This window comes from Schistocerca serialis, chromosome 4, assembly GCF_023864345.2.
Source record: "Schistocerca serialis cubense isolate TAMUIC-IGC-003099 chromosome 4, iqSchSeri2.2, whole genome shotgun sequence".
NCBI lineage: Eukaryota > Metazoa > Arthropoda > Insecta > Orthoptera > Acrididae > Schistocerca > Schistocerca serialis.
The window spans coordinates 872,157,544-872,175,171 of record NC_064641.1 but is presented as its reverse complement, the minus strand read 5'-3'; the positions used below and the strand labels follow the sequence as shown (position 1 = coordinate 872,175,171).

Here is a 17,628-nt window from a genome sequence, read left to right as displayed (position 1 = left end):
GAAGGAAAAATAATTTTATTATATATAATTTTATTGTATATAACAGTAACTACATTAAATAATAAGGTTTAATTGATTAAACTCTACATAAGTTATAAATACTTCTTGTATCAACTCAGAAAAATAAATTTTCTAGCTGCTTCTGGGTAAGCGAATTACGCCTGTCAGAAATCATTAGTCCAGCTTTTGAAAATATTCTTTCGGCTGGTACAGATGAGCCTGAAATGCTCAAGTACCACTTGGCGAGGTCGCTTAGCCCTGTCGCACGATTTTCCCGGCACCAGTATTCAACAGGATTTGTCGTCTGAAGTAATACATTGATTCTCAACATACTGGTGCACACAAATTGTTGCATCAACTGCAGTTGATGATGGCCTCTGCGTTTCTAATTTCTCTGCCATAAAATCTAGTGAGCCTGCACCCCAGGGACTAAAACCAGCAACTGGTTGCACCGTTTGTACAACTTTCTCTTCCTGCTTCTCGTTTCTTCAGCACGCTGGGAACTTCTTGAAGAGTGGATCAAAAAAAGTGGCTAACTTTGTGACAGTGCGTGTTTTATAGGGAAACGGGCACTTCTCAATTGATTCTTTAATAGATGTTAAATTCAGTTTAGCAGTGTTGGTGGTCAGCTTGTCATTCGCGTCCATGAGTGTAGTGTGACGTCACATGTCTGGGGTGGGGGACGCTGCGCCCTTCCGGTGGGTCATGGCCTAGAAAGACTCAATAGACACCGTGAACTAGTGGAATAATTTGGGAGGCAGTCACATATTCTTCACCTGATAGAACAGTAATCACTGTATTTAATGGGCGTCGGCCGAAGTGGCCGTGCAGTTAAAGGCGCTGCAGTCTGGAACCGCAAGACCGCTACGGTCGCAGGTTCGAATCCTGCCCCGGGCATGGATGTTTGTGATGTCCTTAGGTTAGTTAGGTTTAACTAGTTCTAAGTTCTAGGGGACTAATGACCTCAGCAGTTGAGTCCCATAGTGCTCAGAGCCATTTGAACCATTTAACGGGCTACTAATTAAACTCACTTCCTGAAGAAACTGTCCAATCCTCCACTGAAATAAAAGTAACGAGATTCAATTAAATAGATGGTAAGTGGAAAAAGTTATATGTATTATAACTGCTCATGTATAGAGACCTGTAAGAAACCGAGGAGTGTTTGCCAGATGCGACGGAGCGAGGACAAGTTCGTCTTTCACTTCTAGCAAACGCGCGATCATAGCTAATCTGCTATTCCATCTTGTTGCAACATATTGCACTAGACGTAATTGCTGTTTCCCTGCGATATCTTGCATATTTGATAATTCTGCGTTAGCAATATTGCTTTGCCTGAAACGAATTTAAAAAATCATTGTTACACAGACGCGTTACAGGTGTTAGTGATGGAAATAAATAATCTGACTTACTTGAAATAAGTGACGACATCAGCACAATGATCTAACAGCACAGCCAGTGTGGGAGTGTTTTTTATACTGTCCGCCAAAACTAAATTTATTGTGTGTGCCACGCATGGTATATGGCGGATGGACAGGTGTTTTATAGCTGCGACCATATTTTGTCATTATCTGTGACAATGGCAGTTACTGTGGCAGAAATACACCACGTCTCCATTATTTTTTTAAGTTTATCAGCGACATTATCTGCCGTGTGGTTTTCTTTAAAAATGGAGCAATTAAGACATGCCGAAGTCAGTGTTGCATCTTTTATGAAATGCACCGTCACTGCTATGTAGTGACTCAGTGGTCAGCGTCACTGTTTTAACATTAGATAAATCCGTGAATACTGCATATTTTATGGCCACATATTTTTCCTGTAAAATATCCTGTGGACGTAATTAGTAATTGCAAGTTAATGTCACGAACGGTGCTATGTTTCTTACGCAAATAGTTACAATACAAAGTGAATTATATTTTAGAATTGTATGTTAGCTGATATAACTAGTGCCTCTGATGTTTCTCGCAACACAGCTACAGAAATACATTAATTATCATTAACTCACATTTGAAAGAGCATGCCTTCCGGGTAGCGCATAGCGAGGATTCAGAGCTTCCACAAACTTTTGGAATGCACTGTCGTCCACAATTACGAATGGTTGCAATGTGGGAATAATGAAATGTGTTAAAGTATTGTCTAGTTACTTTTCTTTCTACGCTTTCCTTTCCATACTTTACGACTTCCATGTTGTTTTGCACTTCATTATTATAGGAGACTTTATGAAATCTTTTTAAATGATCGTGAAGATTACATGTTCCTCCACCTGCGGCATATAGTCGTCTACACAACCTACACGTAACCTTTTAGCATCGTTCATCCTCTATCCCCAAGAAGCGCCACACATCCGATCTACGTTTTGACATACCTAGAAAGGAATTATTTTACGATTAAAAATATAGTGGTTACCCAGATAAAGTCTAATCACACTTACAAGAAAATTTTCGAACGTTAAATAACTTCAAAATATCTACTTCCATGTGGGATACAAAAATACAACAAATACATGTTCCCGTCGGTTCAAAACAACCGCCTCATTTGTTTCGCCTCCTGTGCTAGTACCAGAAACGCCCGGGTGGAGCGCACTCGTCGGAAGCTCCGTTTGACCAGCGATATTCCTACGCGCCCTCCGTTTCCTCCGGCCAGCTTCCTCCGATAATACCGGATTACCGGATGTGGCGCACTAGTTGCAGACCAACTGAAACGCATACGTCAATTGCAAAGTTTCAGCGGGTGCGGTGAACCTGTTTGGACGCAGCATAGCTTGCTACCCGAGAGGAGAAAAAAAAAAAAAAAAGTGCACTCATCAGGGCCGGCCGGAGTGGACGTGCGGTTCTAGGCGCTACAATCTGGAACCGCGAGACCGCTACGGTCGCAGGTTCGAATCCTACCTCGGGCATGGATGTGTGTGATGTCCTTAGGTTAGTTAGGTTTAAGAAGTTCTAGGGGACTGATGACCTGAGAAGTTGAGTCCCATAGTGCTCAAAGCCATATGAACCATTTGAACCACTCATCAGGAAACAGTGTCCGCAGTAATTGGAAACTGTACTTGAGTCACAAGGCACTTAGAACCTATACCAATAGAACCTACAGTTTGCCAAGCTGCCTCTGAAAGTCCAATACATGGGAGAGCAGTTAGAGAAAACTTTAAAACTTTTTACAAAGGTGCTGGAACAATGCTCTGGCAAAACAATCACATTTCCACAACTAAATGTAAAAAACTATATTTACCACAAAAATTTCTTCGAAGGTGGGTGTTCAACGTTCATTGTCACGTTTAACATCCTCTACATTGGGTACACTTTCATCAGTCGCTGTTCTCTGATCCATAAACTTTAAGAGAGAACCACTACACCAGTGGAATGTAAGCAGCATGTGAACTGGGTCTACGTTTGCTTGTGCTTTACGCATCTGCAATAAACAAAAGTATCTAAAATACTTGTATACTATGTAAATATTATTGTACCCTGCAAGCATCTACAATGAACAAAAAAATGGTTCAAATGGCTCTGAGCACTATGGGACTTAACATCTATGGTCATCAGTCCCCTAGAACTTAGAACTACTTAAACCTAACTAACCTAAGGACATCACACAACACCCAGAGTATGTATTCCAGATGCCTCGTGTGGTTCCGATGGCTCTGAGCACTGTGGGACTTAACTGCTGAGGTCATCAGTCCCCTAGAACTTAGAACTACTTAAACCTAACTAACCTAAGGACATCACACACATTCATGCCCGAGGCAGGATTCGAACCTGAGACCGTAACGGTCTCGCGGTTCCAGACTGTAGGGCCTAGAACCGCTCGGCCACTCCGGCCAGCATGCCTTATGTGATAGAGCGCCTAATCTCTTCACGCATTTCTATTATTTTTGTAGTCGAAGGAACACACCAACTAAATTAGGCAGCGATATTTACAAACACACGAAAGACGTCAAATAGCGCAGCGATTCTAGCGCTCCAAGTGTTTACATTTCACATTGCTGATTGCAGTCATGAGTGAACAGAAGACGAACGACTTTTATGATCAAATATACGGCCAGAGCCTATATTTGATCATATTTCTTTGAAGAAAGGCGAGATTTGACAAAATTGCGTATTACACTGTCAAACTTTTTGACATATGTATTTAATTATCAACTTTGATGGAGAAATATGGTAGCTTAATACCTGCCTAACGGATTGACAGTTGTTTACAAACAGATCGTTGATTGTTTTGGTGTTCATATGGTTGAGTGAATGATGTGATGCGAAAGGGTAGTGTAGTGTATTGCTGATTCTGAAGACGAAACACGAAGGTTGGTTTTAAAGGCGCTCTCAACAGTTTTTAACACATTTGTGTAGAATATATAAGCAATTCTTTGTGTTATTTTTATTAATAAATGACTTCAATTTTCCGCGTAGTAATGAAAAACTATGGTGCACAGGTACACGAGGATGTGTTTCGCTTGCTTGTTTTAATGGTCAGGATTTTGATATTATTCAGCAACAACTAGATCTTCCCTCCTTTGAGTCATTTCGATTAGCTGCTGTGCTGCATAATATTTTAATGTGACGCGATGTGTTTTAACATGTCATTAACAGATGCTGAGTAAGTTACTGTGAAACCTACACAAACAATGTTTGTCAGCTTCAGGTCTACGTGAGAAGTTTGACATTATGAGAAGTTGTTTCCAGTAACTTTCTTACATTTATGTTGCATATGTTCACCAACACTCTTTAAACCCTGGAAAAATTCCAATTTTCAGAAAATGGGGAGAGGTATTGAAAATCAGAACCCGGTTTTGGATGTCATTATGGATGATTTGCCAAATCACCCTCAGTGCCCACATGGTATGTATTTTCATTACATTTTTCAGTGGTTACTTAAATTAGTGTTGCCTTATGTAGCCATGTGCACTTGGATTGTAATTCTAACCTAGTATATTCTACTACCAATTACATGGTACATTTTAATGTAATTTAGTGTATTTTTTAAGACTTATTACATATTTACAAGTAGTTAAAAGATTCCTGAGAAAATATTGCCTAGGCATAAAATTCTGTGCTTTACTGATTCACAGTACATGGTGTATTTGCACATATTACCTGAACAGTTTGGTATGCAAGCCTATAATAACTTTACATTACATTAATACTTGTTTCATAGATCATGAATACGACATTCCGTAATGATGTGGAACATGTCAGTTTAACCTAAGTTTCCATTACTCAATATAACTTACTTTTTTTGAAGTTACTATTCTGTATCAAAAAATTCATCTATTGAGTAGGAGGAGTTGTCATTCAGAAATTTCTTTTAATTTGTGTTTAAATGTTGTTGGCACTTGCCAGACTTTTAATGCTACATGGCAAATGACCAGAGATTTTTGTGGCAGCACAGTTCACCCTTTTTTGTGCCAAAGTCAGATTTAACCCAGAACAGATAATAAGCATATGTTAGCTCTTCATATAAATATCCTACAAAAAATTGTATTTCTTTCTTGTAAAGGGGTAAAATTGACTGTGTTTTCCAATCCTATCAAGCTTTTATTTTGTTCATGAGTAACTACGTTAGATTGATATCTTAGCACAATAAAAAGTGTCACAGTAGAATTTCCAGTTTTTCAACTGTAAGTTCTGTCAAATGAGTTTATGTTACAGTTTGTACTTACACATCTGAGTTTGTCATCAGTAAAGTGATGATTTTGTTGTTCATGAATAATTGTCCTTTCCATAATTATACATCGAAGTGTGACATTTACTGTGGACTACGCAAAGGACTTATCTCGTTGATGAGTTTGAGAAACAGACCTTCTGAGAGACTGATTTGTAGATAGACAGATACACAACTTACTTTCTAAATTATTTAAAGATGTTGTCAGAGCAGAATGTTACAATTAACTTTGTGAGAGTTTCCTGTCTTTGTCAGTCTATACTGTTGATAGCCATTTTGCCTCTAGTCTCAGTTTAGTGTATATTTTCTCTAGTGTCAAAATCTTTTACATTGTTCTTAATATAGACAATATTAAGAAAAGGCTAGATCCTGTTCACTTTAAAGATGACACATTTAGTTGCAGACAGGCACAACAAAAAGCCACAGCCCTCTTCAGAAAAGAAAAGAGAACACACACATTCACAAAAGCAACCACATCTCATGCACATGACGGCTATCTCTGGCAGTTCCGGCAGGAGCTGCCAGAGGTAAGTCATATGTGCATGAGGTTTGGTTGCTTGTGTGAATGTGTGTACTATTGCTAGAAAAAGAGCTAGTTCTTGGAAGATGGTGTGAATGCTGTGCCATGCTCAACCCCTACTTATTTAACATGGTATCATTCATATGTTTGCCAAAGTATCTTGGGCACTTTTTAATACTAGAAGATAACCTTTATGTTGTAGCAGACTTTGGGGAATGAATCACTCCACACAGTGTGACAACAGGAAGAAAGAAAGAAAGTCAGTGCTATGAGAGTGATAGGAGAGTGAAATACAGCTAGATGGTGTGGCTCCACTTACTCTGATACCATTCCTATACTTCAGTTAGTTTTTGGTGTTTTGATGCATCAAGTTATTGGGGCCATTCGATAGCCAATCATAGTTCTTTTTTGAGCACCACATGCTTACTGTGTTGCCTATTTGCTAAGTATATGCAGAGCTTTGATTTACATGGCTGGTTGCACACTGGCAACGCTGTGCCCCCGCCACTGCAATCTGTCAGTCACATAGTTATTTTATTCAAGGAATAATTTAAGTACTATTTTTTACTCCTTTTTTAACTTACCTGTTAGATATACATGAAATATCCAACTTCATTTTCAAGTTGTATTTTCCTAAAGCCTGTTAGTCAGAGTGTAATTTACGTGTATCTGACAACAACTGTACAAACGTTCTATATATAAACGTTATATTTAATGAAATGTTCAAAGTTTAAAATTTGGGATGACCACATTCAGTTGAAAATTCACCTTGGTTCTGTGGTTTAAGATTTATCCATCTCATTTGAAAGTCCAATTTCTCTACTGTGTAAGGAACTTCTTGTCCTTTTTTCTAAATTTTCTAGTTAAGGAAAGATTACAACTCAATGCTCTTGCATAGTTATTCAAATTTTAGAATGCAAGCCGCTCAAAAAATCTAATGTTACTGGTACTTTGTCGTAGACTGACATTCTGAGCCCTTGACCACGTACAAAAAAGATATAGTTTCACTCTTGCATAGAAGATAACAGCAACCAGCCGCTTTCTATAATCCTATTTCTTTATTTAAATAGTACTGTTACTGGTTTCGAACCGACAGATTCATCTTCAGATGGCTAGTTCACACTAAGATACATTTTACATTAGCTTTTGTCTTTTATTTACCCAATTGATGAAATTTCCTTGGGGTGGTGGTGCCCTACAACCAAAACAAGATGTGAGACAATGTCTTTTTAACTGTAATTGTGTCTGACAATGATTAATAATTTGTTTACATCACTTATAAAGGGAAGATGTTTCAGTTACTTATGATCAAAAATCCGCACCATTACTTTCCATTGCAGACTGCTTGTGATCTTGCAGCAGCGAAAACTGTAAGATGCATTTATTTTAGATGTATATGTTTGCACGTAATCTAAAGCACCATTCACACACTAAGAAGTTTCACCACATGGAGGTATGTATACAAAGAAGGCAATATTGCAACCACAACAGTGCCAGAGACTTCCACTCTCAGAGATATTTCATTAGATACATGTATGTGACAGTAGGAATTAACAAATTACCAATGTTACGTTACTTACTATTTACATTAAAAGAGAACTGATCAAAATGGTGGCAAACAAATAAAGCAGTTAGTTTGTTATAAAGTGTTACTGTAGTGATATTACGTAAATATTATGGTACACATTGAAACTAAAGTAAATGATAAGAGCCAGAAGTACATAAATAAATATTACAACTATGGCTGTATTATGTAAATATTATGGCATACATTGGAAATACAGTAAATTAATTGGGATGGATGTACATATAAAAATATTACAAAAGTGGGCATTTCATTGTGTGTGTGTGTGGGGGGGGGGGGGGGGTTCTGTAATTGGAGAGCAATTGAATGAAATTTTGAAGTTGCTAACTCGGTCTGTTCATTGAGGAGATTTTGTGGTGATTTGCTTTTATGTACATATATTTCAGTCTCCTCAAACAAATTCATAAAGCTACCTTTCTCAGCATGTTGCAGTACCTGTACATGGTCTTCAGTCCTCTTTATTTCATGATTGTTAGTAGTTACATGCATGGGAAATGTGGATTTTGAAATGTAGTATAAATGTATGGCATATGCTCTTTGAACCGAGCCTCAATACTTCTCCCAGTTTGTCCTGTATAGTGAAAGGGGCAACTTTGACAGCTAAGCTTGTGTCTGCCAGAAGGGGGGAGGGGGTCTTATTCTTTAAGTTGTGAACTGCTCTCTGCTGGAGTGTGTTGTTTGTGTGGAAGCTTATTTTAATGTTTGTGTTTTTAAATAGTTTGCTTATTTTATAGGATATGCTTCCTAAGAAAGGTAGTGCAATATGTTTTCTTCTGTTTTCTACTGTTTTTTTTTTTTGTGTTAGCTGCATGGTTGTCTGGTATGCAGCTTTGTTGGCTGATGATTTTTGGATTTTTTGTGACAGTTTGTCTATCATGAGAGGGCTGTATCTATTGTTTGAGGCTATGGTTTTAATGATATTGATTTCTTTTTGAACTGGTTTAAGTGGAATTTTATGCAGGCAAATCAATATGGATCTAAAATATGCCATCTTATGCTGGTTTGGATGACAACATGAGCTGTTGACACGCACATCAATAGATGTTGGTTTCCTATAAATCTCAAAATGATGTTTATGGTTTTTATTGGTGATTTTTACATCTAAGAAATTGATGCTGTTGTTGGTCTCATGTTCAGTGGCGAATTTGATGTTTTTGTGAATTCTGCTCAGATTTGTTGCTAATGTGTCTATTTCCTCGTTGGTGCCATCAAAGAGTATAATTGTATCATCAACATAGCTTTTGCAGTAGATGATTTTGCTGTTGGTGTGCTATTAGCTTAAAAAATTCTGCTTTAAGTGACTTACATAAATATCTGCTAACATCCCAGCTAGGCTGCTGCCAATCCATCTTCCTGTTTGTGTATTTTTTGTTAAAGCTGAAGTGATTGTATGGCAGTATCAAGGAGAGTAACTCAATGAACTCCTCTGCAAGATCATAAACAGTTTGAAATGGAATGTAATGGTGCAGAGTTTTCATCATAAATAACTGAAACATCTTCCCTTTAATGATTTGTTTACATCACTTAAAATTGTTGTGAGGCACATTTACAGTTAAAAAGACATTGTCTCACATCTTGTTTTGGTTGTAGGGCACCACCACCCCAAGGAAATTTCATCAATAGGGGAAACAAAAGGCGAAAGCTAACGTAAAATGTATCTTAATGTGAACTAGCCATCTGAAGATAAACATGTCAGTTTGAAGTGGGTAACAACACTATTTAAATAAAGGAGTAGCACTGTAAAAAGCAGCTAGTTGCTGTTATCTTCTATGCAAGAGTCAATCTGTTCTAGTGTTGCTGTTGAAAATTGCACACTTTTATTAGAAAAACACTTTAGTCTTCAAGATATGAGTTATGATTCTAGAAAATTATTTGCAGGTCTATTACCAAACACTTGGCAAAAAAAGTAACCTAAAATCTGCTCATGAAACGGAACACGGTATTAATGCCATTCTAAGGGTATTGTCATGTAGAAGAAGGTGTAATTAGATGAATGATGAACACTAACTTCACTTAACGAAGGTTTATTCAGCACGGCCAGAACACATACGGTATATATACAGCTACTACAGAACATTCCAGTACAATGATTCTTGCCATTTGTGGATACTTCTAGAATGTACTCGAACCAAATATAGAAATTAAAATTTTACAGTTCAGGTGAGTTTTGAACTCACGACCCTCGATGCAACAGGCTAGTCCCATACTATGGTGACAGTGCTTCTCAGCTTCTTCTGCGACATTGCTCCCTCCTTAAGAGAACAGCGTCTCAGTGTTATGTCCTCCTAGTCCGGGAACGAGTCATTGGTCCTGCATACTCCAACTCCTGATGACTGATGTTCGCCCTGGCAGTGATCTTCTTGGAACTTCTTTTGCCGCTAAGCTCTTCGTCACCTTTCTGCTTGTTGCCTGTCGCTGGAGCTTCGAATTTACCCTGGGTTGCAGGGTCCTTATAGGGCTTCATTCGAAGGACGTGGAGCGTATCTCTGATCTTTCGTTGTCTTGTGTCGGGGTCGAAATCTTCAACTTCATAAGTAACATCAGGCAACTCTCTTACAACCTTACAAGGACCAAAGTAGCGCCTGAGGAGCTTGTCAGAGAGACAAACTTTCCAAACAGGAGTGAAGATCCAGACGAGGTCACCAGGCTGATAGACAGCCATGCTGTGGCTCGCATCATACCTTCGGCAATCGTTTTTTTTAGCCTGCAGCATGCGGAGTCGAGCTAACTGCTGAGCTTCCTCAGCTCTGGTTAACACCTGGCTGATGTAGTCATTGTCCATGTCATCAGGGTGTAACGTCACGAAAGGTAGCACCTCATCCCAGTTGCTCTGCTCAACATTGATGAACATTCATAGCATGTCGGTCAAGGTCTTATTAAGGCGTTCAGTAAGCTCGTTAGTTTGCGGATGGTAGGCAGTCGTCTTGTGATGAGTAATGTTGCACCGACGGTTTATCTCTGTCGCAAGATTCAATGGAAAAATTTTCCCGTGATCCGTAATTAACGACCTTGGGGCACCGTGTTTTAATACAATGTCTTCTATGATGGATTTGGCTACCTCGAATGCTTCGGCTGTTTTCACTGCTTTTGTAATGGCACAGTGTGTCAGATAATCAGTGCAAACAATAATCCATCTATTGGTGCTAGCAGACATTGGAAATCATCCGAGGAGGTCAATTCCAACATGCTGGAAAGCCATTTCGGCTGGTGGAATTGGTATGAGTCGGCCAGGTGGTTTCTGAGGAACTGCCTTTCTCCTCTGGCACTCTCGACAGTGCAACACATAGTGACGGACACTCCTAAAAAAACCGGGCCAGAAAAATCTCTTGCAGACCCTATCGTATGTTTTAATTAGATACTAAATGTCCGGCCTCAGGTGTGTCATGGAATTTTTGTAGAACATCTAATTGCATGTGTTTAGGAATCACTGGTAGCCACCTTTTTCCAAACAGATCAAAGTTTTTCTTGCATAGTAATCCATTAACTACCATAAACTGTCCATTCACATCTTCTGACCGATTTAAGGTTATCTTGGCGTCCTCCTCCTGCTCAGCAGAGTGATCCTGGAGTGCAGCGAAACAGTCACCATCTTCATCAACGTCTTGATGGTCTTGCACAGGGTTTCTTGAGAGACAGTTGGCATCTTGGTGTTTTCTTCCACTTTTGTACACTATGGTAATGCCATACTCTTGGAGACATAGTGCCCACGTGGTGAGTTGTCCTGTTGGGTCTTTAAGTTCTGTCAACCAAAAATGTGAATGATGGTCTGTAACAACTGTGAATGGCCTTCCATAGAGATACTGTCAAATTTTGCACATGTCCCAGATCACAGCAAGACATTATCTTTCTGTAGTTGAGTAGTTTCTCTCAGTTTTTGTAAGTGTGCTAGAAGCATAGTCTTTAACCTTCTCTTTTCCATCTGAAATTTGCACTAGAACAGCACCAATCCCATACCCACTGGCATCTGTGTGTAGTTCTGTAGGTGCTCTCTCATCATACAGACCAATTACAGGGTCAGTCATCAGAGTTTCTCGCAGCACATTGAAAGAATCTTGTTGAGCACCACCCCAGATAAATTTAGCATTGACTTTTAACAACTCTAGGAGTGACCTGGCTTTGATACAAAAGTCTTTGATAAAACGGCGGTAATAAGAACATAATCTGAAGAAGCTTCTCACACCTATAATACTTTTAGGAACAGGAAATTCTGTTATAGATCTCACCTTTTCTGGGTCTGGCCGCACACCTTCGTTTGACACAAGGTGTCCAAGTTTCAGTCCACCTTGTTGGAGACACTTACGAATGGCCCTCAGTCTTTTTGTGTGTTCATCAAATGTCTGAGAACACTATAATGTAATCTAAATAACAAAAACACATCGTCCACTTCAGGTGCCTTAGAAGATTATCCATCATCTACTCAAAAGTTGCTGGTGCATTACACAAACCAAACGGCATTACCTTAAACTCAGAGGTGATGAATGCAGTTTTCTCATGATCAGCATCATCTACTTAGATTTGCCAGTATCCCGAGTACATGTCCATGGTTGAGAAAAACTTAGCCCCCTTCAGATAACCTAGTGTATCATCAATTCGTGGAAGAGGGTAAACGTCCTTTTTAGTTATCTTATTAAGCTTCCTGTAATCAACACAAAAGCGCCAACAGCCATACTTCTTCCTGACGAGAACCACTGGTGACAACCATGGGCTCTCCGAAGGCTGAACGATGTCATTCATCTTCATTTTCTCTACATCGGTGAGAATTATCCGATGTTCCGTTGCTGACACACGGTATGCTCACTGGCTTATTGGTTGATGGTCTCCAGTGCTAACCCGGTGCTTCACCGTCAGTTTGTCTAATTTGCTCTCCACCTGTGGATTGAAGTATTCAGAGAACTCTTGAAGAACGGCAAGTAGATTTTTCTGTTGTTCCTTAGTGAGATCTGGTGATGGTCGAGCTAGAAGATCTTGTCTCGTAGTGGTAGCGCTAATTTCACCCACAGACTCGGGATGGGAGGCCCACAGACTCGGGATGGGAGGTTTCTATGACACTCAGCTGTTCTACAATTAACGGCTCAGCAGTTGCTACACACATGCGTCTTGGAAGAAACTGTGGTTCTCGGTGACAGTTAACTATCCACAATCCACCGAATCCGTTCTAAAACGAGACGACAGAGGCTGGGATGACCAAGTTGTTCTTCAGTGGTATGCTTCTCTTACATTCCACTACGAGATCCATGGGTTGATGCATGGCATGACGCATGACAGTTACCTTTTTAGCGCTGACTGCAGGAATGATCACTTCTTCCAGCACACATAGTCTCCACACACTTGGATACGCATCTTCCTGTCCACAGTATTTCATCTTGTCTAGCATAATCTTTGAGCGACCACAATCTATAATTGCCTGAGAAGCTTTCAAAAAGTCCCATCCAAGAATGACGTCATGACTACAGTCTTGTAAGATGATGAATTCTAAGAGCTGTTTATGGCGACTTATACCCACATGAATGACACATCTTCCTGTAGGTTTTACGTATTTCCCGTTATCCACCTTCAGTAGAGATGTTTTGTTGTTGAGGAATATGGTTTTCTGCAACTGCCGACTGTACTTCTCTGAAATGACTGAATATGATGCTCCAGAGTCCACAAGAGCTTGGGCTGGTCAGCCATCCATGAAAATACCCTTCACGATATGGGCAACCTTATCTTCCTCCTTCATTCTAGGATTCACTATTTTATACAGCTCCAAGATATCCTGAATTTAGGATGCTGTCATTTCTCCTGGACTAATGCTCTGCACTTTAATTTATCTTCAGCCTTGCACTTCTGTCGTCTGTCGCCGAAGTACGTGCGCAGTTCTGCCTGGAATACTTCCCAGCTTGTGAACTTCTCCTCTTTGTTCTCATACCATTGCTTGGCAGTGCCCTCCAAGTAGAAAATTACATTAGCCAAACACACGGTGTCATCCCCTTTGTTAAATTTGGCTATACGCTCTTATACCTTCAGTCACTTGTTTGGATCTTGACCATCGCCACCAGAGAATAACGTCCTCTTCTTCTATCTCCGATAGATTGCGATCTGCTGAATATGGCTCGAACTCGGATTTCTCGCCACGTAAACGGCAGCTCTGTCGTGGCCTGATGGGAGCCGCTGTGTTGTTGATAATGTGCAGTATCGCAAGTTCCAATACCCAGCGCCTCCACCACAATAATGTCATCTAGAAGAAGGTGTAATTAGATGAATGATGAACACTACCTGCACTTAATAAAGCACTTGCACATACAAGAGCATGGAGCGAACTGCCTCTGGCCAGAACACGTACGGTATTTATATCGCTACAGAACATTCCAGTACATTTGTGGATACTTCCAGAATGTACTCGAACTGAGTATAGAAATTAAAATTTTACAGTTCAGATGAGTTTTGAACTCGCGACCCTCGGTGCAACAGTCTAGTATCATAACCACTACACTACGGCGGCTGTGCTTCTCAGCTTCTTCTGCAACAGTATATAGTCAACAGTTAAAGGAATTAACTAATTTGCCAGTTGTGTATCTTTTATATTATTATTTAATCCATAACTGATCTGTATTTCAATATTTTGTGAAAACTTTCTTACTCAAGTCTTTAAATAGGCACCAAGAACTGTATTGAGTCAGTCAGCACTGAGCCACACTGTGGGTAATTGATCCTTAGAGTCTCTTTTTAGCCAGCAATATGTGACATTCTATAAAGTAGTTTTGCATTCCATGACTTCCGTTCCATGTGGTGTTATAAATTGCACCTCACATAATTGGTTTAGACTCCTTGAGAGCTTTATGGATTGCTAACCTACTTTGTAATAACCAGTAAGCCATCGATTCTTTAAAATGTCAAACTCTGGTGTATGAAACAGCTTCAAACATCTGATTACTTTACAAATGACTTAATATGTTAAGTATTTGATGTTAAGCATGTCAGCAAGAAAAAGTTTAGAAAATGTTTGAAATTGTGCCTAAAGTTTATTAGAAGTCGCTAAATGCTCTCATTATGAAACAGTGGATGAACATAGTTTGGGTAATTTTCCTCCACTTTAAGCAAAAGGTAGTTTTTCGCACATCTCGGCATTTTTGATGTCATATCTCCTAAACTACACTATGTGATCAAAATTATCCAGACACCCCCAAAAACATATGTTTTTCATATTAGGTGCATTGTGCTGCCACCTACTGCCAGGTACTCCATATCAGCAACTTCAGTAGTCATTAAACATCGTGAGAGAGCAGAATGGGGCACTCTGCGGAACTCACGGACTTCGAATGTGGTCAGGTGATTGGGTGTTGCTTGTGTCATATGTCTATGTGTGAGATTTCCACACTTTTAAACATCCTTAGGTCCACTTTTTCCAATGTGATAGTGAAGTGGAAATGTGAAGGAACGCATACAGCACAAAAGCGTACAGGCCGACATCCTCTGTTGACTGACAGAGACTGCCACCAATTGAAGAGGGTCATAATGTGTAATAGGCAGACCTCTATCCAGACAATCACACAGGAATTCCAAACTGCTTCAGGATCCACAGCAGGTACTGTGACAGTTAGGTTGGATTTCACAGACAAGTGGCTGCTAGTAAGCCACACATTTCACCGGTAAATGCCAAATGACGCCTTGCCTCGTGTAAGGAGCATAAACATTGGACGATTGAATACTGGAAAAACATTGTGTGAATTGACGAATCACGGTACACAATGTGGTGATCCCATGGCAGGGCTTGGGTATGGCGAATGCCCGGTGAACATCATCTGCCAGCATGTGTAGTGCCAACAGCAAAATTTGGTGGCAGTGGTGCTATGGTGTGGACGTGCTTTTCATGGAGGGGGCTTACACCCCTTATTGTTTTGCATGGCACTATCACAGCACAGGCCTACATTGATTTTTTAAGCATCTTCTTGCTTCCCACTGTTGAAGAGCAATTTGGAGATGGCGATTGCGTCTTTCAACATGATTGAGCACCTGTTCATAATGCACGGCATGTGGCGGAGTGGTTATCCCTGTAATGGATGGGCCTGCACAGAGCCCTGACTGAATCCTATAGAACACCATCGGGATGTTTTGGAATGACAACTACATCCCAGGCCTCACCGACAGACATAGGTATCTCTCCTCAGTGCAGCACTTCCTGAAGAATGGGCTGCCATTCCCCAAGAAACCTTCCAGCACCTGATTGAATGTAAGCCTGTGTGAGTGGAAGCTGTCATCAAGGCTAAGGATGAGCCAACACCATATTGCATTTCAGCATTACCGATGGAGGGCACCACGAACTTGTAAGTCATTTTCAGCCAGGTGTCTGGATACTTCGGATTACATAGTGTATGTGTTGTACAGTGATACAGTTTTGCAGATACGTTTAGTGCTGAATAGAGTTAGTGGTAAAGAAACAGTAAATTAAAACATCATGTGTGATGCTGAAGTTAAACTGCATGAACAGCGAAAATGTAGTAAGTGATGAACTTCTTCCCTTTCATCATTTTGTAGGGGTGTCAGTGAGGAAAAGTTTCATTAAAGTTTGAAATAATTTGTAAAGTTGTTGGAAGTGCTCTCATTCACAAATACTGGATGAATACAGTGTGGCTATTTGGGCTCCACCAGTTGACCTGTTTCAAGAAAAGCTCACAGTTTCTAACAGTAATACTTGTCTTATTGTGTCAAACTTTTAACATAACATTATACCTCTTAATGAGTAGATTATAACAGAAATGTAAATTTGTAAATTCAGTCAATAATCATGCAGAAAATTGAAAATCAAATTTTTGCTATCTCTGGAAGCAATTAGGTAGTGGTTTAGTAATGCAGATAATGAAACTTCTTATCAGAATTCTGATGACCATTAAAGTGTTCTGTGACAGTAAATGTGTGTTGACTGAAACTGAATGTCTTCAGAGTCATCTTGGATATTTTAAATTGTTCTAAGCACCTATATGTACATCTGCTTTACGAGAAATTAAAACCTCAGTAACTCCAATTAAGGTTAGTTACCTGACGGGGGGATTCTTCTTCTTTATCCTAACAAGGGAACCTCCCCATCGCAACCCCCTCAGATTTAGTTATATGTTGGCACAGTGGATAGGCCTTGAAAAACTGAACACAGATCAATCGAGAAAACAGGAAGAAGTTGTGGGAACTATGAAAAAAAAAAAGAAGCAAAATATACAAACTGAGTAGTCCATGTGCATGATGGGCAACATCATGGATACTGTGAGCTCAGGAGCGCCGTGGTCTCGTGGTTAGCGTGAGCACATGCGGAACGAAAGGACCTTGGTGCGATGGGGAGGTTCCCTTGTAAGTGCTTCCTCATTTTGAGTGATGGAGTTTTGTAAAATATTATCAAAATAATATTTAATGGCGAACTGCTCAGCGGTTTATAATCTCTCTCTCTCTCTCTCTCTCTCTCTCTCTCTCTCTCTCTCTCTCTCTCTCTCTCTCTCCCCCCTCCTTCCCCCCCCCCCCCCCCTCCCCCCCCGCTTCATGACAAGATTATTTCTCTCTTTCAGTTTGTTATGTTCACTTAACATTTTATCTACAGTTAGTTGCTCCACAGCCTGTGGTCTCGTGGCTAGTGTTGCTGCCTCTGGATCATGGGGTCCCGGGTTTGATTCCCTGTCAAGCGTGGGGCTGGGTGTTTGTGTTGTCCTCATCATTTGTGACAGTGACTAGATTGGACTATGTGAAAAAATTGGGTTGTGTAAAAATTGGGACTTGGTTTGGGTGCTGATGACTGCGCAGTTGAGCGCCCCACAAACCAAACATCAATATACAATTAGTTGGAAGAGCTATGTACCATATGTCAGTTGTGAAAGGTGTATTACTTCCAACTAATATCAGAAGAGTTGAT

At 40.0% G+C, this 17,628-nt stretch overlaps 2 protein-coding genes across 2 annotated transcripts in view; one reads left to right on the top strand and one right to left on the bottom strand.

Moving 5' to 3' along the window:
* LOC126473522 (rRNA N6-adenosine-methyltransferase ZCCHC4) overlaps positions 1-17,628 on the top strand; it is a 270,950-nt gene that overhangs the window by 193,373 nt on the left and 59,949 nt on the right. The window contains 1 exon segment of the mRNA XM_050100624.1: positions 4,745-4,829. Within this exon segment, the coding sequence (XP_049956581.1) occupies positions 4,745-4,829 (85 nt within the window).
* Positions 976-1,649, bottom strand: LOC126473524 (E3 SUMO-protein ligase ZBED1-like). Its single transcript, XM_050100627.1, has 3 exons — positions 1,410-1,649; positions 1,142-1,332; positions 976-1,058 (listed from the first exon to the last, which is right to left on the bottom strand). The coding sequence occupies exons 1-3, from the start codon at positions 1,553-1,555 to the stop codon at positions 1,018-1,020; spliced, it is 378 nt and encodes a 125-aa protein (XP_049956584.1). The 5' UTR covers positions 1,556-1,649; the 3' UTR covers positions 976-1,017.

Bases quoted from the DNA above. Each gene is read 5' to 3' on its own strand.
- LOC126473524 (XM_050100627.1), bottom strand. From the start codon at position 1,555: ATGGTCGCAGCTATAAAACACCTGTCCATCCGCCATATACCATGCGTG. The intron at 1,333-1,409 runs GTAAGTCAGATT...AATTCGTTTCAG, and splicing joins GATGTCGTCACTTATTTCAA to GCAAAGCAATATTGCTAACG. The intron at 1,059-1,141 runs GTCTCTATACAT...CTTTTATTTCAG, and splicing joins CACTCCTCGGTTTCTTACAG to TGGAGGATTGGACAGTTTCT.